This window comes from Taudactylus pleione, unplaced genomic scaffold (genome assembly GCF_031769625.1).
Source record: "Taudactylus pleione unplaced genomic scaffold, aTauple2 ptg000519l, whole genome shotgun sequence".
In the NCBI taxonomy this organism is placed as follows: Eukaryota; Metazoa; Chordata; class Amphibia; order Anura; family Myobatrachidae; genus Taudactylus; species Taudactylus pleione.
In genome coordinates, this window is record NW_028284921.1 from 2,380,346 (window position 1) to 2,406,373 (window position 26,028).

Here is a 26,028-nt window from a genome sequence, read left to right on the forward strand (position 1 = left end):
AATCGAACTTCAAATCCCCAAAATAATAGACCTGCTGGCAATTTTAGCATGAGTAGGTGTGAATTACACAGAATCATGAACAGATCAGTGAGATCTGTACATGCATCTGTGTGTAAAAAGCATTAAAATTAAAAAAGAAAAAGACGTGGGGTCCCTCTCGAAAAGCACAACCGGCACAGGGCTTTTCAGAGCCAGTCCTGGTTTTGGAAAATATGGGGGACAAAAGACGTAGGGGTCCCCCGTATTTTCCAAAACCAGTACCGGACTCTTTCTAGTGGGGGTGTAATGCCATAGCCGGGGGTACCCAGGTTACCCTTTAACCGGGGCCCCCGGCCAAGGTATTATACCTGACCGCTAGTTTCAAAAGACTTGGATGTCTACATGGAGAAGAGGATGTGTACTGGGATTGTAGGTGAGTATGTGTGAGTGGGACTGTGATAAAGTTCTATTTTCACGTTGTGTTTCTTGTGTTTATTTTAATATTTATTTTGCAGATGAACTAGAGGTAACAGCAGGCCCTTAATGCCCCGCATGCTGGTACTTGTGGTTCTACAAGTACCAGCACGTGGGGGACGCTTGCTGGGACCTGTAGTTCTCCAGCAAAATACACTATTATCACATGTATTTTTTACACTACACTTTCACACAATCAACCCGGCACCCATCGGCCATTGGTGCCAGGGTAAGCCCCAGGCTATCAGCCCATGCCTGGGGTGCCACAGAGAGCAGGAACCCCTTTATTGGGGGTTTTCACACCTCCCCAGGTATACCCGGGCCTGTGCTGACCCAGTGAAAGGGTACCCCGGCTATGACAGTATACCCCCGCTGGCGAAAATGCGGGGGACCCCTACGTCTTTTGTCCCCTGTGTTTACAGGACCAGGACTGGCTCTGAAAAGCCTGGTGCTGGTTGTGCTTTTAGTTAACACTTTACACACTTTTTACACACAGAAACATGCACTGATCTCACTGATCTGTGCATGCATCTGTGTAGTTCACTCCAGCTCCTGCTAAAAATTCCAGCATGAAGCTTGTCTATTATTTTGGAGATTTTAAGTTCGATTTTGTGTTTGATTTGGACATGGGCATGCAAAATGCAGAAATCACTATTCAAAATCGAACCAAATCGACTTCGATTTAAAAAAGGCTTCCAAAATCAAATTTTAGTAAATGTGGGATTTTGACAGGGATGTCTACATTCGATTTGATTCGATTTCAGGTGAGCTAAATCGAATATAAAATTGAATGCTAAATCGAACTTTGATAAATATACCTCCATGTATGCATCTCTTGGCACAGTCACATCTGTGACTTTCTGCTAATGCCGCTACAAAGCCCTTCTCTGGTGTACATCTGCCCGAATGTGCAAGGACTGAGATGCCCAATTTGAGCATCTTCAGATGTGCCAATTGTGCTTGGTGCGTCTTTAGTCTCACCAGCGAAACTTGCACCAAACCTATGGCAGATGTAAAAAAATTGGGATACATCCGTGGTACATAGACACAAATGCAGATGAAAAACATGGCTCCACTGCATCCGAATCAGAATTAAGAGTGACCGAATGATTCCTCATCCAACACCATTAGGGTGATTGAGAGAAGGAAACATACTGCTGACATAATTGGGACTGCGGCCTTAGCCTCTCCCATCTGACAGCTGCTTATTGAACACGTTTTACAATGGCTACAAAAATCCATAAATCAATAGGAAGCAGCCTCTCCTTCAATGTGGCACACACAGAGGCTGGGTTAACATACTGCATGTACTGTAGCAGAGTTTTAACACTTAGCACTCTCATGCCATTATTACAGACATTGTCTTATTTAAAAAGGAAGCCACCACATCTTTGTCTAATTAGATTTATATATATATATATATATATATATATATATATATAGGTAAATTATATGGATTATGTTAAAGCGATTATCAAGGTTAACAATTAATCTCATTTTATTTAGATAATCTAATGTTAAACAGGGTCAAGGGCCTGAGTAGCGTGCAGCGTCGATGCACGCAGTTCGTCCCAACTATTAGCGCTCAGTGGGCGTTTGTGGGAGGTAACAGGGGTGTGGCTAAACAGTTGTGGGTGTGTCGCTGTAAGCAGCTGCGTCCAATGGCACGCAGCCTCTAACACAGGAGGCCGTGGTCAGATGGAGAAACTGCACCTGCCATAGGGTTCAATGGTGCGCCCGAGTGCGCATTGATGGTGCGTCATTCCCGGACGAAACTACACAGCAGAAAGGCGCTGCAAGTGGGCATCTCAGTAAGAATGTAAGCGGCCACGACCAAGTCTGTGTGCCACACCCAATCAACCCCCAAGTTAGGGATTTTGATAAGGGGGACTACAAATACTACATTAAGCATATAATGCTGCAAACATATGTGTGTGCTTGTATCATTCTCTGGAGAAGCTGATGATCACACAGTACTGCCTTGCAGCAGGGATACACAAGTGGAACACTTTTCCTGAATCTTCCATCACTGTACTGCCCCGCACTAAGGCCCTGATTCAGAGCCGGTCGCATAGCTGTGGGTGACCACCCACAGCTATAGCGAGCGGCCATGATGATGGTCACGATGGTCAAGACCATCGCGACCATTGGGCTTGCGACGGAGACCCTGTGGTAGGGTCTCGTTGCTGCAAGCCCCAGAGAGCTTTCGGCTCAAACAGAGCCGTAAGCTCTCCCACTGACATCACTTGTGATGTCAGTGGTGCCGCCCCCAGACGGTAGGCCTACTTATGGGAACGACTCCGTCTAGGCCGGCCACCCCCCCGGTCACTCAACATCGACAGTGCGCCCCCTTTGGTGCGAGACCCAGAGTGACGGATTGCCCCTCGCTATCCGGGTCTCGCGCATGCGCACTACGGAGCCAGCTCTGTCGTGCGCATTCGCTCTGGGCCACCATCGACCAGGTTGCGAGCGCTCAGCGCTTGCGACCGGGTCTGAATCAGGCCCTAAGTGTCTGACACATTTGGAGCACCCAGCATAACCAATACTCTATCTTCCAATAATCCAGTCAGATGTGATCTGAATAACTGAGTTTATTATTCGATAGAGGAACTTGCGTGGATGTACACAGATCGATGCGTATAAACAAGTGTGCACGTGTGTGTGCATGTGTGATGTGATGATATGAGTGATGATAAGTAATGGTAAAACTGTAAAAAACAATGAAAAACAATTACTATCTGTACATGGGAATGCAAGGCAAACATATACATAACATGGGATATGCAAACAACATGAAACATACAGTATGCAAATTATAGACTGCAGTGTCAAATAGTACAGCTAACATGCACTACATAACTGGCTAAGCAGATCTACAATATGATGGCAAGGTTGAAGCTTAGAACTCACCATCGGATGCTATACCAGGTTGAGCATATGTAATGATGACTGTCTGGGACCATGTGAAAAGGAAAATGGCTGCTTACAGCTCCTTTGGCCCAGAATGCATTGCTAGACTACTATGGAATGTTAAGAAGGACAAAATAGATCAGATTTAAACTGCTGCTGTCCTTACCACTAGGTGGGGCTGCTAATGTGAATTAGTGTAACATAACAAACCCTATGCTGAAGGCATGACAGTCCTCGTCTGGTATCGTTGATACCACAAATTTAAACTCTAAGTAGGTAACAATAAGAACAGTTCAGACACTGGTCTGAGAAACAACTTAGTCTCGCCTTGCTTACAGATCTTGACCTCGACCTTACGAACTTTTCCGTCCTTGCTCCGGAACGTTCTGGTGACAATACTCAAAGGCCACTCGTTATGTTGTGACTGACAATCTCTGACAAACACAATGTCACCAGGTTTTAGGTTGGGTTTGGCAACTTGCCACTTGGTCCTTGGCTGCAGGGTAGAGATATATTGTCTTTTCCACCTGTCCCAAAAGGTGTTTGCTAGGTTTTGAACTTGCCTCCACTGTCGTTTGATTAAGTCTTTGTTGGTGAACTCTCCAGAAGGAGCATAGATAGTCCCGGTCTTCTGAGTAAGAAGAGTAGCAGGAGTAAGTAGAAGCGGATTTTCTGGGTCATTAGAAACTGAAGTCAAAGGTCTAGCATTGACGATAGCTGAGACTGAAGCCATGAAAGTTGTTAAACTCTCGTGAGTAAATCTTGCAGTACCTACTTGTAGGAATATGGAATCAAGGATTTTGCGTATTATGCCAATTATCCTTTCCCATGTACCTCCCATATGAGAAGAATGAGGCGGGTTGAAAGTCCATGTACAACTTTGCTCACTGAGGTATCTCTCTACACCTTTAGTGTTGATGTTCGAGCAAATTTGTAGTTCTTTGGTTCCGTAAATATTTTGACAGTGATGCCAACCTATACATTCAGTCACTCTTAGAAATTTGGCATGTTTAAATGAACGGGCTATATGAATTAGGCAGTTAATTGCTCTAAGAAGTGATTTCCAAGTAGAGAATCTTTGGAATCTGTATGGCTCACGTTGACAATTTGAGATCATGGTATGGATCGTTGTCACAGCTAGCACTGCAGCACAAAGTTCTAGCCTGGGTATGGTATGCTCTGGAAGTGGTGCTAACTTCACTTTGCCCATTACAAACCCAATATGACACTGGCCTCTAATATCCACAGTTTTAAGATATGCAACAGCGGCAATTGCTTGGATTGAAGCATCAGAAAATACACATAGTCTCTGGTTTTGTACTTCTGTAGAAGGCACAGGAGCATATGAACGTGTAATATAAAGGTTGGTTAAGGTGGACAGAGAACTTTTTCACTCCTCCCACAAATCTCTTTTCTGAGGAGACAGTGGCGCGTCCCAGTCAGATGACTCGCTGGTTAGGTCTCTGAGCAAGGCTTTACCTTGGATAGTGACAGGAGCAGCAAATCCTAAGGGGTCATACAAGCTGTTTATAACAGACAAGACACCTCTGCAGGTATAGGGTCTTTCCTCACGGTTCACTTGGAAGGTAAAGGAGTCACATTTTAAGTCCCATAAGAGCCCAAGGCTCTTGGTGGAGATTCAGTTCCTAAATCTAAATCCCTTAAGTCACCGGTATGATCTTGAGAAGGGAAGGCTTCCATCACTCTTTTGCTGTTTGTGAAGCCTGAGATTAGCAGGCAAGCATTCCTGAGCTCTCTTGAGGAGGCTGATTGCTGTCTCATCCGTTGGCATAGATTTTAAACAGTCATCTACATAGAAATCTTTTTCCACAAATTGTCTAACATCAGAACCATACTCTAGCTCACCCTCTTGAGCTGAACGTCTGAGTCCGTAGATGACAACTGCAGGGGAAGGACTGTTACCAAAGATGTGTACCCTCATGCGGTACTCTGCAATATCTTTAGAGGGGTTGTTGTCTCTGAACCAAAGGAATCTTAGGAAATTCCTGTCACTTTCCCTCATGAGGAAGCAATGAACATTTGTTAAATGTCAGCTGTGAAGTCAATAGAGTCCTTACGGAAATGTATGAGTACTCCAAGGAGTTTGTTGTTAAGGTCTGGTCCTGTCAGGAGAACATCATTTAAGGAGATGCCTTCGAACTTGGCACTGGAATCAAACACGACTCTGATCTGACCTGGTTTCTTTGGGTGGTATACTCCAAACATTGGTAAGTACCAGTATTCATCTGTGTCTTCAGAATGGGAGCTATCTCAGCATGACCGTTCTCAAATATTTTGTCCATGAAAGAGAAGAAGTGATCTTTCATTTCTGGCTTCCTGTGGAAGTTGCGTTTTAGTGAAGAGAAGCATTTAAATACTTGTTCTCTGTTGTTAGGTAGGCGCCGTCTGTGTGTTTTAAAGGGTAGAGGTGCAACTCAGCTGTTGGCATCATCTTTGACTAGTCCCTTTTTCATTATTTCCAGGAATAGATTGTCCTCTATGGACATCGCGACTTGGTCATCCCTTTTTGTTCTTTGGAAGACTGTGCACCGCAAATGTTCATGGTAGCTGTCACAGATATGGTTGTCACTAGGAGAGTCTATGACAGTTCAGTGTGGTAGTTCCTTTATGAGGAAGTGATTGTGACATGGTTGAAATAGAGAAGGGCGGCCGTTTTCTAAAGTACAGGTAAGCATGCTGTTGACAGTAGCTGGTTTATGCACATTTCCAAGTCATACTTCTCCTATTATGACCCATCCTAGGTCTAATCTTTGAGCATAAGGAGCATTGTGTGGACCATTAATCTGACTTCTGGCTTTGTGAACTCGTAAAATATCTCTCCCAATTAGTAGAATTATCTGGGCTATTGGGTCCAGTTCTGGTATCAGATGTGCTATACGTTTCAAATGTGCATGATGGATAGCTGCGTCTGGTGTAGAGATTTCAGACCTATTATCAGGGATCTCATTGCATTCAGTGATAGTGGGTAAGGGAAGGCATGTCTTTCCGTCTATGGACTCGACTTGATAGCCGACTGCTCTCCTCCCCATTGTCTCGAAACTCCCCGCACAAGTCCTTAAGGAGTATGGAGTGCTGGGTCCTTTGATAATAAAGGTCTCAAAGAAGGTTGATCTGGCTAGGGACTTGTTACTTTGGTCGTCTAGGATTGCATAAAGCTTGACGGCTTTCTCTGGTTGGCCGTTGGGGTAGACTCTGACTAAACAGATTTTGGAGCAAGATTTACCACTAATAGTGTCTTTGCAGACTTCAATACATTGTGAAGTTATCTCTGGTATGACTGCAGTAGGAAAATTTGCTCTGCTGCATTCAAACCTAAATGTACACACTTAAGGTAGGAAACTGTCCCACATCTTTATTTTGTGCATTCATAGCGACATACACTGCAACCATCGTACACAACACTGCATGCGGCATTCTCCACATGGTCCCATATTGCGCCTGAAACAGAGTTGTACGCTAATGCTGCCGCAGCTGCAAATTTGTAGATGGCGGCTGTGCGAAAATATTCAAATGTCGCAGCTGGATGGATTAAGACGCCAACCTGCGGCTTCACAAATAAAAGCAAATGCATACAGAGACGCAGCATCGGTCACACATCAGTCAATTATCAGACTTCTGAGTAACTGTATGGTCTCGCAGACTGGCCGCGAGGAACTGAGACGCCGTAGCCATTCTTACTGTGTACGGGATCACAGTCGCCGGCTGAGACATGCCTTGAAAATGATCGAGACACGCGTGCATTTGAGTCACCCCTTACTGCTGACAAACGATCCCAGCCTGTCAGTTGCTTTGTGATTTACGGACCCATTTATCATTGATCGCTTTTGCAATGCGATCAGGGCATGTCAGTAACACCCATGATCGCATTGCAAAAAGCGATCCTATCGGCCGGATGTATCATCCGGGACATACAGGGACATGTCTCCGGAGAGCTGCCGGCCAGTGCAGGGGGTGATGCACAGTCCCATGGACTGCACATGCACATCCGCCACTGCCGGGGAGGGTTCCAGAGGATCCCTCCACCGGCTATTAGTGCGCGGTGTAGCCCATAGGCTACAGCATCTAAGGTCATCTTCAGATGGCGTTAGCTGCGGGGACCAATATCTGGAATGTATCGCATTCCGGATATTGGTAAATTTGGCAGCATCGCATCCTCCATAGAAACCTATGGGGGAGGCGGCTGCCAGCGGTGATGGAGGGATCACAGCAGGTCGCGGAGATACCTGCTGCGGTCCCTCCTTAATACATACGGGGGATACTTAGTATTTGAGGTAAACATCCCAAAAATGGGTGTTTTGGCGGATTATACCTCAAATACAGTTTGATAAATGGGCCCCTAAATCTCCCCTGCAAGCGACAGCGAATAAGAAACTTGACGCATTTGTAGATTACCGATAATCGCTCAACTGCGTAAACATCGGCACTGGATTAATCTCTGAAGCAGGACCAGAGTTTCCATAAATACAATTTAATCAACTCATTCACAGCCAAATCTCACCATCCATACATTACAGTATTAACTCGTACCTACAACAATTACCCTCATCTGCCAGGATAATGTGAACATTATCCAGTTTCTGACAAAGGGCCTGATTCAGACCCACTCGCAAGCGGCTGTCCGCTCGCAAGTGGGTCGATGTTGTGCACTGCGCATGCGCACGACGGTGGGAGCTCCGTCGTGCGCATGCGCCAGACGCGATGAGCGAAGGACTTTCCTTCGCTCGTTGTGTCTGATCAAAGGGGGCGTGCTGTCGATGTTGATTGACAGCACGCCCCCTTTGGTGGGCGTGCCGGGGGCGTGCCTCCCTGATGGGGGCGTTCCCAAGGGAACGCCTACCGTCAGAAGCCGGCCCACTGACATCACTAGTGATGTCAGTGGGAGTGATTTTGGCTCTGATAGAGCCAAAATCACTCCAGGCCTTGCGGTTGAAAAACTCAACCGCAGGCTCCGGCTCGCAGTGGCGATGGTCGCGATGGTCAAGACCATCGCGGCCATCAAACTGCACGCTCGTATAGGCTGTGTGTGGTGACCCACAGCTATGCGAGCGTCCAGGAGGATGCTCCATAATTATGGAGGGCGGCCCTCATTCAGAGCGTGCGCTCTGCTCAGAGCGTACGGCTCTGAATGAGGGCCAAAGATAGGTGAAGATACAGTGAAAAGGTATGTTCTACTAATGCATACTTGTAAATATTGTACATTTGCTGTATATACTGAATGATGAAATTATATTACATTCACAGGTTTGAAGTAAATTAAAATAAAAAAAATATTTGAAATGTTTTATTTTTTTTCTAGTGCGTTTTGCATGTCACTCACCATAATCATTTGGGAATTAAAGAGTATTTGCAAATCTATGCAGAAAAAAAAATCCCCAGTGGATTCTATTTTGAAAGAACATTACCATAGATATGATTAGTTACATGTCAGTTCTGGTGTTCTGTGAAGAGATTGAAAATTACTTTCTTGGAAATACAGATACAATGTTTCTACCCCATCCTTTGTGTAAAAGAATCAGATAAAAGAATTAACACATTGTATTTGTACTGGTGGTCCTTTTCATTGACATGGTCTGTAAAGCCGCGTATCCACTACGCGATGTTACTGAGCGATTGCACGATTACAACATCATAATCGTGCAAATTGCTCAGTAATCGTGCACAAATGGGGCACTAATATGTCGGAAACGACCTGCGATGCGCGCTCCCGCTGGTCGATTCTGACATCAATTATCTACTGAACATGCTGGTCAATCTGCCGATAACCACTAGAATGTCCATGTACAGAGATGATTGATGTGCCTACACTGAACGATCAATCGTTCAGTGTAGGCACTGCATTGTGCCTACACTGCATTGTCGTAATCGTACTGTTGTGCCGGTATCTGCTAGTGGATATGCAGGTTAAGATGAATGTATTTATATAAACGATTGTCCAGTCTCAAGTTTAGATACAGGGAGGAGAGGAGAGGGATGGGTGGATGGATGGATGAGATAGATAGATAGATAGATAGATAGATAGATAGATAGATAGATAGATAGATAGATAGATAGATATGAGATAGAAAGACACAGACAGACAGATAGATAGATAGATAGATAGATAGATAGATAGATAGATAGATAGATAGATAGATAGATAGATAGATAGATAGATAGATAGATAGATGTAATATGAGATACATAGAGACAAGAAACAGAGAGCGAGAGAGAGAGAAAGAAGATAGAGAAGATCTAGAGACAGAAGAAGGGTAAAAGACATAGGGCCTGATTCATTACGGATCACTATTGCGATCGCAGCTGCGATTACGCACGCAGGTCTGCTGCGAAAATATGCTAATGGCTGCAATCGCAAAGCTATTATAGAGATACCCAAAGCCAGTTATATAGATAGATAGATAGATAGATAGATAGATAGATAGATAGATAGACAGATAGATAGATAGATAGATAGATAGATAGATAGATAGATAGATAGATAGATAGATAGATATGAGATAGATAAATAGATAGAAGATATGAGATAAGCTGGCCGTGCACGCTACAATTATCGGGGCGATCCGCCCGATATCCGTGGATCACCCCGATAATTGCAGCGTGGGGGGGGCGACTGGAGGGTTAAATATTGCTCGGTCGGGCATGCCGGATTGTCCAGCATGCCCATCCGATGCGATATTTACCGGTAAACTGTCGGCCGCATCGGGCAGTGAATGCCCAGCCGCGGCCGACAGACAGATATTTCCTGTGTTCCTTCCCATGGAAGGAACAGGGAAATGTCTACTCCCCTGGGGGCGGAGCGCAGATGTCGGCTAATACACTGTGAGAGAAATCTCAGTGTATGCCGTGGACATCTGCGGCTGGCAGGCTGTCTGTCGGTCTGACAGACATTTTATCTGGCCGTGTATGCCCAGCTTTAGATAGATAGATAGATAGATAGATAGATAGATAGATAGATAGATAGATAGATAGATAGATAGATAGATAGATAGATAGATATGAGATAGATTGATAGATAGATAGATATGAGATAGAAAGACAGACAGACAGATAGATAGATGTAATATGAGATAAATAGAGACAAGAAACAGAGGGTCTAATTCAGATGCGCTCGCAAGCGGGTCGATGGTGCCCTAATGCGCATGCGCACGACGGAGGGAGCTCCATCGTGCGCATGCGCGAGACCCGCATAGCGACAGCCAAACTGTCACTATGGGTCTCGCACCAAAGGGGGCGTGCTGTCGATGGTGAGTGACAGCACGCCCCCTTTGGTGGGCGTGCCGGGCGCGTGGCTGCCCAGACGGAGACATTCCCATAGGAACGCCTACCGTCTGGGGCCGGCCCCACTGACATCACTAGTGATCTCAGTGGGAGTGCTTTTGGCTCTGATAGAGCCAAAAGCACTCCTGGGCTTGCGGCAGCGAGACCCTAGCGCAGGGTCTCGTCGCAAGCCCAATGGTCAAGATGGTCTTGACCATCGCGACCATCTTTTTGGCCGCTCGCATAAGCTGTGGGTGGTCACCCACAGCTATGCAAGTGGCCAGGAGGCCGCTCCATTTTTAGGTAGGAGGGCCCTGATTCAGAGCGAGCGCTCTGGTCAGAGCGTCCAGGTCTGAATCAGGCAGAGAGAGCGAGAGAGAAAGAAAGAAGATAGAGAAGATATAGAGACAGAAGAAGGGTAAAAGACATAGGGCCTGATTCATTACGGATCAATATTGTGATCGCAGCTGCGATTACGCATGCAGGTCTGCTGCGAAAATATGCTAATGGCTGCAATCGCAAAGCTATTATAGAGATGCCCAAAGGCAGTATAGAGACGCCCATTACCGCTTTCGCACATCCGTAATACTTTGCAATCTTACGTATACATTGGGAACATCGTGTAACATCGGCCCCCACGCACAATTACAACACACAAGACCTTACTCAGAAATTCCTAACCTCATCGCACACACTGAGTACACAAGCTGCGTATGATGTTGCACACCCAAGTAACGGCGTTCAAACTTATAGGCACGCCTTCATTTCTCCGACCACTCCCCTGTCACCACCTCCAAACGCTGACCTGACGTCACTCACTCTGCCATGGCTATGTATCTGTGTAGGTGATCGCAGAGTGATCGCAATGTTAACTCACGCACATTGCGATGCTTACACATGCGCGGTATGCAACAATCGGTCATCTGCGTGCGCTGTCGCAATAGAGATCCATGCTGAATCAGGCCCATAGATATTTACGGCTCTATTTATGAAATGGACGTTTTTTTGTTATAACCTATTTCCCACCAAAATCCCGGGTCTGACCCGGGATTTGGAACACAGTTCCAAGCCCGGTCAGACCTGAGATTTATCCTGTTCCTACTGCAGCACCGACCCGGGAAAATCCCGGGTCGGCGCTGTTCACACTGCACACGGGTGCAGGGCCAGCGCTTGGAGATAATGTCAACACGAACAGCTGCAAACTCCTGCTCTCCCCTGAACACCAGACCGGAGTGGATCGGTGACCAAGGGAGAGTGCCCCTTCGGTGGGGGGCGTCCTTTCCGGACAGCTGTCACCGGGGACACAGGCAGGGAGAGATTACAGCCTCCCCGTATGAAGTGGGGATGGGGTAAAAACCTCAACGGTCTGGACCATACAGTCCAGGCTGTAATCTCTGACAGCTTCCGAATTCATCCACTCAGCATGTTGTAAACGGGTCCCAGGTCATATGACCCGGGTTACCCGTTTACACTGAGCGAGACCCGGGTTATAAAAATCTTTCCCTTTTTCAATCGATTGCAGATTGCAGAGATGCCACAATCGATTGAAAAAGGTAAAGATTTTTTTTTTACACAATCGATTACAAATTGCACGATTGCTGCAATCACTTGCTGATGTATGGGGGCCTTTAGTCTTGCACTGGTCAGCTCAAAGCGCGTCCTATACTTAATTGCACATGTTTAGCACCTGCATGCTGCTTTTACAAGGAGAAACCCGTTTTCAGGCGAGTAATGTAATAAAACAGTTCACATGTGATTGGCATCAGCAATAAAGGGTGTTCTATTGTCCTCTTATTAAAATAAGCTGTAATAGTGGGTGAACCAAGCAATATTTTAGAACAAAGTAATAGTGATTTAATAAAAGACTTTTGCACAGTATCCCTCTTCAGAACTGCCTGTTTCTTCTCTTCTAGGTTTTGGAGGTGTCTCCAAAGAGCAGAGAATAGAGATGTACATTGAAATGCACTGGACAGATCATCCAGGCCTATCAGTACAAATCCAGGCCACTCACCCTGAGTGTTGAATAGCCTGTATTGTCATATTTGATCCTGTCACTCAGAGTTTATATTGAGTAGCAGTATCAGGCTGAGTCTAGCCCGACAAAATGCAAAAATGAGCAACTATGGGCTATTCTAAAACTTACAGGATGTCTGAATGGGCAGAACCAGGGCATTTGCACGTAGGCTAAGTTATCAGAGGACATGTCGTGGGCATGACAGCGGATTTGGGGGTTATTCTCAGTTGAGTTTACACAGAGATTCATCTGATTTTGGACAGATCTTTTGCATCAAAGATCTGGTTTGAGCAAATACATGCGGATAGTGATGGCAGGGACGGATTTTCCACTAGGCAACAAATGCACCTGCCTATGGGTACCAGGGGGCCCGTTGCCAGGGTTGTACAATGGCTATTACCTGGGGATTGCGAGTTCCGCCGAAAATGTCAGATGGTGCACTGGCTGGCTAAAGACTCCGGCAGGCGGAAGCTGTCTAATCACTGCGCTGACAGCAGCCTGACGGGTGCCGGCTCCAGGACCAGGGGAGAACGCTGGTTCTGCTGTGTTGTGTATGTGACTAGAGGTGGCGACGTGACATCATAGGTCACGTTGCCACACGCTGTCCCACCCACGTACACAGTGCAAATGCAACCAGTGCCGCCACAGGGACCGGATCACTGGTCCTGTGGATCATCATGGAGCTTCTCCTAAAACTTTCCCTGCAGCTCTGTTAGGTGAGCTCACTCAGGAGCTGATTCAGAGCCGCTCGCGAGATGCGATCGCTCGCACGATGTGTATGCAAATTGCGTAGGCAGTGCAATTGCACATCAATGCATTAGCACGCCCGGGAATTCTTAGAGCGCGATCACATAGTGTATGCAGACACCCACCAGCCTGTCTTAAGACGCCCACTTGTGCATGTCATGTCCAGGAAGTGTATGCATCCATCGGTACATCGGGTAACATCGGATGCGATCGCAGCACTTGAGGTTGACCATACCCTGCCGCAAGCACTGCGAGCACTTCAGTGTAAAACAAGCCAGGTGACATGTACTATGATGCTGTCTTTTAATTATGCACACCTCTAAAACGCTGTTGAGATGCTCAGGCACGCCTGCGTTTGCACCTCCACTCCCCTGTTTTTAATGGCCAGCCCCTGTTACCACCTACAAACGGCTTCCCCTGTCACTCACTCTGCTGGGATGTCTATGTGCAGCGAGCGAATGCATTGTGAACTTTCGCTAAGGTATGCACATGCGCACTGCATTACACACTGCATACCTTCGGCAGCAGCGAGAGTATACATCTTAGCAAGCGGGTCTGAATGAGCTCCTCAGTTTTCTGGGAGAGGTGGGTGCAATTAATTAATGTATGTTTTATATTTCTTCCTGTGGGGGCAATGTATTATTGCATGCTTTAGATTTTTTCTTGTGGGAGCAATGTATTTTTGTATGCTTTATATATATTTTTTTTCTTTGAGCAGTGTTAGGAGACAGAACCAAAAGTGATAAGGTGCCAGCCAATCAGCTCCTAACTGTCATCTCACAGGCTGTGTTTGAAAAATGACAGTTGGCAGCTGATTGGCTGGCACCTTATCACTTTTCACTCTGTCTCCTAACACTGGCTCCAATGGAGCAGGGCTGAAAGACATATACTATATCTGTACAGCGCTGCCTAAATTGGTGGCGCTATATAAATAATAACACAAATTATAACAACAAATAATAAATTTGCATATACACAAAAATACATTTTTACATCTAACAGTAGATAACCCATCTAGCTATGCGCGTACTGCATAATTTGTCAGATACAGATTTGGTTGGTGATCCTGTTATTAAACATTTAACTCTGGCATCTTAAAACCAGCATAAATAAAACACGCTCTGTTGTTTTTTTAATGTTACCCAAATACAGGTAGCAATTCCTCATATCGATCGATATTAGTCAAAAACCGTGCGTGTTTTCTGAATGATCAGTATATAAAAGATACATTGCTGCTATTTGTGATGGCAAACAAAAGCAATCATGACTGCCAAACACACACTATAGCAGGCAGCATCTCGGCTCTGCTAGACAGAAAGTAATTAGAATGCTTTTAATGTCCAAAAGAATGATGCTGATAGGCTGCCACAGATGTGTAGATTTATGAATATTTATATGGTGGTTTATAGCTGACACTTTTATCAGTTGAAGAAGATAAAATATCTGCCTGACTCAAAAGCTTGACAGTCAGGTTAATAAAATCTCATTAAAGAGAATGACCTATGCAATTATATAGGATTTATTGTAATTCATTTTTGATTGTGTTCTGCTTAAAGATGCAGTTTCTATTTCCTGGTGCCACATTTTGGTCGCACATCAAAATTCTCCTGCGTTTAACTCCAAGTTGTACTCGGGGAAGAGGAGCTATGAATAAATAGATGACTGCAGGTTTTTTGTTTTGATTTCTTTCTAACCAGCCTTGGTTACAAAATCTGCGGTAAAAATAATGAAACGACAATTGCATTTCGGTGTGCACGCGCCTCTTTAGCTAGGTACGCACCTTTGCGATCACTCTTTCGATGCAATGTTTCGATTGAATTAAGTCCCGGTTGGAAGTCCGGACCACAGTGCCAATACGCATGTACACACCTATACAATCATACTGGTGACCTTCGATACCAGACTGCCAAGATACAAAAAGAAAATTATTGTACCACCTACAAAGGCGGCACTGCTGCTGGTATAGAATAGCAAGAACGGCAGAAGGTGCGTACACACAATGCACTTTTGGGCCTTTATGGCCCTGTCGAAAAGGATGAATATTAAACAGCACATACAGATGTGTCCACATACATCTATCCTCCATGCACTACAAGACGCGTTACATATTACTATACGTGAGCACCATGCGACTAGCACTAAAAAAGGTTCGGCCATACGGCATGGCGCGACTGTAATATGCAATTCTTCAATTCGACCAGTCTTCATCCAACAAAACACGAATGAAGGTGTGTACACACTCTTGCAATACTGAAAGAATGGGTCAAAATCAAAAGAACGGCCCGACGATTGTATAGGTGTGTGCCCAGCCTTGTTAGACTGTTCTGTATTAAGTAATACAGTTTGTAAGCGTTACTTTGAGAATTCTGATGGAGGTAAGAACTGTGTACAAGCAAACTGGATTTTGGGGGTCACTGTGAAACCAGTGGTACCCAAACTCGGTCTGCCAAGGCACACCAACAGTCCAAGTTTTAAGGATATCCATGCTTGAGCAGAGGTTGCTTAACTAGAACCTCAGTTCATTTGATTTAACCATCTGTGCTAAAGTAGGGATATCCTTAAAATCTGTACAGTTAGGATGCCTGGAGGACAGAGGGGGCGATTCAGACCCGGACGCTAAGTTGCGCTCTCTTGCAGCCAAAAGTGGGCAGGTATGCAAATTCCACGATCGCACTGTCTGGTGTAAGGGCGCCCTCTATGTCTTAGAGAGCGACGGCAGAGCGAACGCACACCGGTCTAAAGTCTTCCACTTTTCTTTCTTATCACACGTCATTTCCAGGAAGTGTATGATTAATCAGAACCATCGAGAACCAATGGAGCAGCATGTAGCCCTTGAGGTAGAGCCTACCCCGCCGCAAGCTCTGCGATCACTGCAGGCTGAAATGCAACCAAGTGATGAGTACAATGACGCATCTTTGCTAATTATGGACACCCATTAAACTCCTGTACGTCCCGGCTGTCTAATGTCTCCTATCTCTGGCTGCATAAAGCTCCCCGGTAATAGGGTATATGTGTGGCTAGGGATTGCGGAGCGGCTTCAGAGGGATAGTGGTGTGACCACGAGGGGAGGGGGGTTCTGTCGTACTTTCTGACACCATTGTTTTATATGAAATGTGGTCCGTTATTACTGGAGGGTGGGGGGTGGAGCAGGAGAGCTGTGCAGAGCAGTGAGGGGGCCTCCATTTTACTATATCCATTCAACTGCGACCATTTTGTGGACTAGTATAGTGTGTATAACAGTTGCATAACACACAGCTGTGCGCCTTAATCACTCCTGTCAGTTTTTTGGGGGGACGGTGGTCTGGCTCCTACACTTTTATCCTGGCTGCTAGATTTTAGAAAAATTTGTCAAGCCCTGCCTTAACTAACAATGCAATTTGCCTTAAGCAGCCCGTATTGCGCAACCATTGCTTCATCCACACCCATTAAAGTTTTCAACTGGACCAGTCAACTACAAACAGAGGAGTCAGGAATTTTCCAGTATGACGTAATACATTGCCCAAATTCACTAGGAATTAGTGTAATCGCTGAGGAATGAGGGACTCCGAGCTGACAGGGTAAATACTGGTTCAGTCCACAATATGCCTGTCTCTACTGTGCGTTGGTGATGTAACCACTTTAAGTGAGGGGTTACTGCATCTCTCCCTACATCTGAGGTGTACAGATCAGGCTAGGGGATGTGGTAACATAATGGATGTTCGCTACGGAGGGGTCGTGCCTATTCTAGCAAGGCTGAACCCTTATCCCTCTCTAGTGGCCCTCCTACCATCCCTTCACTGTGACACACCAGTGGTAGCTGCGTGCAGTACCCATTCTCCTCTGTTCTGCTATAGCTTCAAAATGCCCAGGGACAATTCAGCCCGAACATAACAGCGGGACAGAGTCCTAAAATAGGGAATGTCTGCTAAAATCGTGACAGCTGGGTAGTATGTTACAGGAACTGTTTTTATTTTCAGTTTTTGTTTATGTGTCTACTATTTAAAAGCTTTGCCTTCTATAGTTATAGAACAGGGTAAATGCCATTACATTAAAGCAGTTGATAATGACCCCTCCATGGTGGTGCTAAACTGCCCATTAGTGATGGGTCACTAATGGTTTTCCTTATATGCATACTGTGGGTAGCATAGTGGTTAGCACCGTTACCTCAAAGCACCTGGGGTCATGAGTTCAATACCCAACCAGAGCCCCATCAGTTTGAAGTTTTCATGTTCTCCTCATGTTGGTGTGGGTTTCCTCTGGGCATTCCAGTTTCCTCCCACAGCCCAAAGATATACTGCTACGGTTAGTTGACTGCTGACTAAAAAATAAAACATACACCCTAGTGTATGTGCTTGTCAGGGAATTTAGACTGTAAGCTCCAAAGGGGGCAGGGACAGAGGTGAGTGTCAAAATATAATCTCTGCATAGTGCTGCACAATTTGTGGTGCTGTATGAATAAGTCCCAATTAGAAAACCTTGTAGTTCATAGTCTGCACTTGAAACTGTTTGCAGCAATTTCATTGCACAGATGATGACTAATTGTGGATATATCCTCATCACTATGGTCTCCCTGATCATCCCCACTCCACCAAGCATGCAGAGGATAAATGGCTGTTTTTGCAGAAGAAGCCAACATGCAGTGCAAATCTCTGCACAACAGCGTAAATGGGGTGGTGAGTGGATGCACAACAATCGGTGTGATGCCGCACAGACAAAACACATGTGAGAATGTATGCTTTATGTATATAGTGTCATGTGTTTGCACAGCATTGTACAACATTATGAGCTACACTTTTCACACTTCCCCTCCAGGAGAAGCAGACATTGGAAGTTGATAAGTGCTAGGTGAAGCTAATGTGGTTGTTATATGCAACTTCTCCACTCTTTAGGTTTGAAAAATTTACTCCAGGGGGTAAATTTACTAAAGTGAGCGTTTTTAGAAGTTGAGATGTTGCCCATAGCAACCAATCAGATTCTAGCTATTATCTTCTAGAAGGTGCTAGTTAAATGTTAAGTAGAATCTGATTGGTTGCTATGGGCAACATCTCCACTTCTAAAAACTCTCACCTTAGTATATTTACCCCCAGGTCTCTTGGTTTGTTAGAGGGATGCAGACAATGCCGGGGGACAAAATCCCAACAGCTGTGATCCCGACGGTGAGTATTTGTGTTAGGTTTAGGATTTAGGATTAGGCACTAGGGGGAGGGTTAGGGTAATGGAAAGGGGGGGAGGGGTTAGGGTCAGGCTGCGGGAGGGGTGGGTTAGGGTGTGGGAAAGGTTGGTTAGGGGTAGGGTTGGGGAAAAGGTTAGAATACTTATATGCATGCATCGGGATATCCACTGTCGGGATTACGCTGCCGGGATTCTGACCGCCGGCATTATCAGCGCCAGGATCGTGTACCCAACCCATTTTAAACACAGAAGCAAGTGTATCATACCTTAGCCAAGAGTTTCCCAAACTCCGTCATTAAAGTCCAGGTTTAAAGGGTATCCATGCTTAGCCCAGATGGTTAAATCAAATTGACTGAGGTGCTAATTAAGTAAAATGGGAATCTCTGCCTTATCCTACAAAAATGAAGCGCCCATAACATGATGTGAGTATAGTATTCTTTGGACTGTACATATACAGACCCCTTAGAGTCTCAAGACGAATAGCTTCCATTGCTGTATATGCATGCATCCCAATATGAGTAAAAGTACAACTGCACACTGAACATGTACACTGACTTGTAAAATTGTTTGGTTGATTTTAATATCAAACACCAAAATATGTACATACAATCGGGAAGATGTTCTAAGCCTTGAAAGTGGACAGTGATAAAGTACCAACCAATCAGCTCCTAACTGTCACTTTACAGGTTGTGTTTGAAAAATGACTGTTAGGGGATTATTGGTTGCTTATTGGTTGGTACTTTGGGCCTGATTCAGAGCCGGACGCTCTGACCAGAGCGCTCGCTCTGAATCAGGGCCCTCCTCCATGAAAATGGAGCGGCCTCCTGGCCACTCGTATAGCTGTGGGTGACCACCCACAGCATATGGGAGCGGCCAAAAAGATGGTCACGATGGTCTTGACCATCGCGACCATCGGACTTGCGACGGAGACCCTGCGGTAGGGTCTCCCTGCCACAAGCCCTAGAGTGATTTTGGCTCTATCAGAGCCAAAATCACTCCCACTGACATCACTAGTGATGTCAGTGGGGCCGGCTTCAGACGGTAGGCGTTCCCATGGGAACGCCTCCGTCTGGCCACCACGCCCCCGGCACGCCCACCAAAGGGGGCGTGCTGTCAATCACCATCGACAGCACGCCCCCTTTGGTGCGAGACCCGGAGCGATGGAAAGCCCGTCGCTCCCCGGGTCTCGCGCATGCGCACGACGGAGCTCCCTCCGTCGTGTGCATGCGCAGTGGGGAACATCGACCCACTTGCGAGCGTACTGCCGCTCGCGAGTGGGTCTGAATGACCCCCTTTATTCCCTATAGATTGTACACTTGCGAGCAGGGCCCTCTTACCTTTATGTCTGTCCTTTACAACCCAGTCTTGTTCTATTAATGTTGATTCAAATTGTAAAGTGCAACGGAATATGCTGCGTTATATAAGAAACTGTTAATAAATAAATAAATAAATCACTCTCCACTTTATCACTTTTCAAGGCTTAGTACATCTCACCCAAGATGAGGTAAATTGAGTTAGTTTGTATTCACTATTCAATGATTCTAGGTGCTCTTACATGTGTCAAGTAGCCAGGGATGATTCAAATATTAGGTAGAGAAATAGTTAGGAAGGGGTTCTCTAGTATGCTATTACAAGTATGCAGGACGGCAATCCATTTATTTTTGGTACAAAATCGATGAAAGAATTATAACAGTCAGGAGGATCAAGTGCAAAAAAAACTACAAAACATAATTTTTCAAGCTGTGAGCACGGATCAGATAATTGATGCAGTTCTGTTTGCGCTATTTGAGCAAGTGTCTCCTAATCCTGTACACAGGCATCCCCAACAAAGTATGTTTTCCAAATGTCCAATCAGAAGAGCAGGTATGGTCATTATTACTAGTTATCAAACTGAGAGTCCCACATATGCTACATGTTATTATGTATGTGTTACTAGTCTACAAGGAAACCTAGGGGTACTTGAAAACCAAAAAAAAGCACCATAAATGACAATCAATCACTTGTTCATGTTCCTGTGTCGCTGCTGTGTTTTTACACCTTCAAATTATGGTCATACTACCTGAATTCAACTGCTTGGGATAAATTCATTGCCATGAGAGCAAAAGTTTGATTTAGCATTGAAAGAAGATAAAACACTTTTTTACAAAAACTGTACAATATATGGCAGGCCTAGTCATTGGACAAATCATATAAAGGTGTCAATGCCGAGTTTAATGCATGCTGCACCCACATTACATGCATGGAGAAAAATGAGGATATTTGCCTGTATGCAGAGTTATACAATCAATACATACATAGCTCACCTCTGCATACACTTGCTTTCATAGCCTTGATCATTATTAGGGCCTCATTTATTAACGAGGTTTATCACCAAAACGAGTGATAAATGTCACTGTGTATGATAAATGGTGCTCCAGCCAATCAGCTCCCAACTATCAACTGTTAGAAAAATTACTGATGGGAGCTGATTGGCTGGAGCATCATTTATCATACACAGTGACATTTATCACTCGTTTTGGTGATAAAACTTACTAATACCCCTTTTCCACCTAAATTCCGGGTCTGACCCGGAGTTGGAACAAAGGGCCTGATTCAGAGTCGGACGCTATTTGCGGACGGTCGTTCTGAAAAAGGGGCCGGATATTTAAATTAAGCGCTCGCTCTTTGCGGTCTGTTGACGCCTCTATGTCTGAACGAGCGAACAAAACATGCGCTCGCTATTTTGAAAAAAACGCCCCCTGGCCGCTCGCATCATACGTCATCTCCGCTATTTATTAGATTAATCGAGTACATGGAACTGCTCGCTATTCTTGTGGTAGCATTTTCCTACCGCAATCATGCGAGCAGTTCAGACTAAAGGACAACCAAGTAACGTGGTCAATGACGCTTCTTTGTTAATTATGCACACCCTTAAAACGCCCGTTTTGACCATTTGGCACGCCTGCGTTCAGATCTCCACTCCCCGTTTTCAAGCACCTTCCCCTGTTACCACCCAAAAACGCCTCATCCTGTCACTCAAATTAGCAGGCATTCGCTATTTTGCGAGCACACGATTTCCGACTGCACTGACTGGTTTGCGCATGCGTATTACAACCCATACGCATGCGCAGATGTGCGAACATCGCTCGGAGCGAACAAGCGGCCGCTTACGAGCGGCTCTGAATCAGGCCCAAAGTTCCTATCCGGATCAGACCCGGAATTTTGACGGCGCCGACTCGGGATATTCCCGAGTCAGCACCGCTCACACCGCAGTCGGGTCTGCATAGACCCGGCTTTTGCGGAGTGAAAGTGGTCACTTGGAGATGACGTCATCTCCAAGCGTCACTGAAGCCGGACCAATCGGCCGGCTAGCAGCGCACTCCAGGTCATCGTGACCCGGAGTGCGCTGTTCTCACAAGCCCGTGTTAAACCCTGCTAGTTACCTGGGTTGGATTGCCGGGTCACTCGACCCGGCGATCCAACTCTCTCCCCTTTTACACCAGGGAGCTGCCCGGGTTAACCCTTCAAAAACCCGGGTTTTAGCTCCGGTGTAAAAGGGGTATAAATGGGGGCCTTAGTGCCCTATCCTTCGTACAAGAGATCTGTCTGTAAACAGATGTATATGCACGTACACTCAACTCTGTATAGCCTACAGTTCCATTGGCACGTCATCCCTAAACACCCTACGTGTCAACGCCCTAATACCAACTAGTTGCGCCCGTTTAGCAGAAATAGGAGATGTGATTGATTGGTTTGCGATCCAGCATTGCCGGAAGTTGCATACACTTGGCTCCCAAACATGCACATCCGCCAGATCCTAAACTCCTAGTAGTCTTCAAATGATAATACAGTCACTGTCAGATATGATAAGCAGTACATTGAACGTGTTCATTTGCAAATAATTATCATCGGATATACATTACAGTAGAATTGAAAACCTCCAGAAATATGACTTCATTAATTTAATAATTTCAATCCTGCAAAATAGTATCGAAAACATATATGCCTGCAAGAGACATCTCTTAATTAGTTCTCAATTTCTTAACCCAGCACATTGAATATACTTGGCAATCATCCTATGAAGGTTCTGCCTGACTTATGGTAAGAAGCAAGAATACCAAATGTTTATCATGTTAATTAGGTTTGGAAACGTCAACGAGCCAACTGGCTGGAATTTATTTGCAGCTTACAGTCAAGCAGAGTGTCCACTTTGTGTGGCCTGAATCTCCAGAAGAATAACAGAGTGGGCAATATCACTTATAAATTAGACCACGCATATACATATCTCTGCCTCAAGGATCTTGTCAGTTGTACTGTCAGATCATACATTAGGACCCTGTCAAAAACCGATGTGGATGATTGAATTGCTTGGCATCCTTTTTACATATAGCAGCTAAATCTAACCAAGGAATAAATGGTGAGGACCAAAATGCCTTTCTGCTACTGCTGGGACTTCTAATTAAATCAGGGGTGAGTGATCTCCAGCACATGTCGAATTACCCCAGACTTTTATGGTCCAGTATGTGACTACGCTTAGTACGACACAAGACAGAAGGCAATAATTGAGAGGCAAGCACTTATCTAGAATTAGGCACACATCCAAAATTGGCAAAATAAGTTCTCATCCTACAGAGAAGGGCCTTAAGTGTGCAAGTGGTGTAGTGTTACCTGGTAATGTAACAGTTAATGAGAATGACAGCTGATAATTTTAACAGCACAGTACTCAAACGATGGCGCATTATTGTGTGAACATAACAAAAGAACCTCCAACTGAATATTTTCCATCTCATTCCAACATTAATTATGTCATTATTCATAGGTCTGACTGATGTAATTGCTGAGACCCACCGTACAGTATATATCACTGCTCCACCAATTGTGCATTACAAGCATTGTACAAGCATTTATTGTGCATTACATATTAAAATGTAGCAGTAGTGTAACACATAAAAGCCTATGCGAATAGTAGAATGTAAGGAATGTGTGACACAGGTGACTTTGTAGTAGAGACAAAACAAAAATAACTGCATTGTCTTTTGCAATTCAACCTCAATGAAAATAAATCCAATATTACATTTAGCTCATTTTTGATGCAACCACCTCTTACTGATCTTTTCTCATAACAAACAAGGCGGTCTATGTACTAAGCATTGGAGAGAGATACAGTGGATGGAGATAAAGTACACACCAATCAACTCCTAACTGTCAGTTCAGGAGGCTGTGTTTGAAAAATAACAGGAGCTGTCCTCTTTATCTCTCTTCAAGGCTTAGTGCATAGCCCCAAGATCACTCTTTCGTGCAACAAATGACTGCAACTCTAGAGGAAGAACAGAATATACCTGTATTAGTTCATGGATTTTTATTTTTTTTGTTTACAAGTTTTGAAAAAGTTTTCATTGACACAATGTGTAAACACTACATGACTATGTGCTGGTGGTGTCTTTTTGTTTGTTTTTCTTTTAAGACTGAGATAAATGCCACCATTAAGAAAACTATCAGACTAGTTGTGTGAGTAATTTACTTGTGAATCCTTTTTGTATTTTAAATATACATTTTTAGTTTATCAGCAGCAACCCACATCCATCACTATCACACAACATTCCTATGAGTTATGCAGGATAGTGCACAGCACCAGCAGAACTTCCATAAAGTTCACAGCAAATTCAAAAGTAAAGTTGTTGCACGGATTCCAATGGAAAGTGCTCAGTGAATAGTATAAAATGATACAAATAGGCAATAGAGTGAGATATCACTATACAAGATATTGAATACACAGATAAATGATGTCACACAGCCAGCTCCACATAACTAATTGCAACAATTAAAAGTGGTAAAATAGGTGACCTCCTTAATGAAAGGGTAAAAACACCATGAATAACAAGAGGCTGGCTTTGGGGTGGGAGGTACCTACCTGTACTCAGATCAATGGTGCCCTCGCTTGCGGACTGGTGACAGAACCTGTTGGAGAAGCCCAGATGCCCAGCTGGGGCACCTCCCCTCTGCTGGCACTGGGAGGAGGTGGATGTGGCTGCCCTGATGGGCCCGTTCTGATAGGAGCTGTGCGCCTGCTGATAATGATGGTGCTGCTCACTGCTGCTGATGGAGGCTGCATGGTGCTGCTGCTGCCCGCCAGGTGCCCCCAGATGGGGCATCTCCACCATGGTGGGTCTCTCGTACCTCCTGCCCAGGGACCTCTTGCTGGGGAAGGTCTTTAAGACGCTATAGGGGCTCCTCTGCTTGTAGATTTTAGGGATGCAGGGCCCCTCCTCTGCTGGCTGCATCTCCTCCTCCATCTCTCCCTGGCTCCCCTTCCCTCCTCGGCTAGTCGTCTCCTTGTCGCGGCTGCTGTGGCGCTGCTGCTACTGCTGCTGCTGCTGCTGCTGAGCCGTGCAGGGGGGCCGGCGTGTGATTGACAGCCAGCCGCTCCAATGCCTGGAGGGAGAAGGGAGGTAAGGAGCAAGTGTTTAGGGTAATATTTGCTAATGATGATGGGGGGAAGAGGCGGGTCTTGCAGCTGCTGCCTTGGAGCTGCCTCTGGGTGCTGCTGCTTAGGTCCAGGTGCTGGAGGGGGTGAGACAGCACCCCAGGGTCACCCAGCCAGTGCTGGGCATCCCAAAGCTCAGATCACTTCATGCTGCCCCATGCTGTATTATTACAGTGTGCCCCTATACTAGGAGAGGAGCACTTGTCTGCCAGTGGCACTGTTCTTTTTTATTGTATCCTGTCAGACATTATATACAAAATAAAGTGTCATTTGTTTAAAAAAGAAAAACATGTGAAAGGCTATGGAAGAAAGGAGTATCTATCTGTCTGTCTGTCTGTCTATCTATCTATCTATCTATCTATCTATCTATCTATCTATCTATCTATCTATCTATCATCTATATACAGTCAAGTGCATAAATATTGGGACATTGACAGAATTTTCATATTTTGGCCTCTATTCACCACCACAATGGCTTTGAAAAGAAACAAACAAGATGTGCTTTAACTGCAGACTTTCACATTTAATTTGAGGGTAATTACATCCAAATCAGGTGAACCGTGTAGGAATTACAACGGTTTCTATATGTGCCTCCCACTTTTTAAGGGGCCAAAAGTAATGGGACAAACTAAACAATCCTAAATCTAACTTTCACTTTTTAATACTTTGTTGCAAATCCTTTGCAGGCAATTACAGCCTGAAGTCTGGAATGCATAGACATCACCAGACGCTGGGTTACATCCCTGGTGATGCTCTGCCAGGCCTCTACTGCAAATGTCTTCAGTTCCTGTTTGTTCTTGGGGCATTTTCCCTTCAGTTTTGTCTTCATCAAGTGAAATGCATGCTCAATCGGATTCAGGTCAGGGGATTGACTTGGCCATTGCATAACATTCCACTTTTTAGCCTTAAAAAACTCTTTGGTTGCTTTTGCAGTATGCTTCGGGTAATTGTCCATCTGCACTGTGAAGCACCGTCCAATGAGTTCTGAAGCATTTGACTGAATATGAGCATATAA

At 45.1% G+C, this 26,028-nt stretch overlaps 1 protein-coding gene across 2 annotated transcripts in view; it reads right to left on the bottom strand.

The window, feature by feature from the left end:
- BEND4 (BEN domain containing 4) overlaps window positions 1-24,979 on the bottom strand; it is a 130,315-nt gene extending 105,336 nt beyond the window's left edge. For both annotated transcript variants that reach the window (XM_088450543.1, XM_088450544.1), the window contains exon 1: window positions 24,441-24,979. In XM_088450543.1, coding sequence (XP_088306669.1) covers window positions 24,441-24,822 — 382 coding nt within the window. In that variant the 5' untranslated portion in view covers window positions 24,823-24,979. The remainder of the gene's footprint in view (window positions 1-24,440) is intronic.
- Window positions 24,980-26,028: the final 1,049 nt, after the last annotated feature.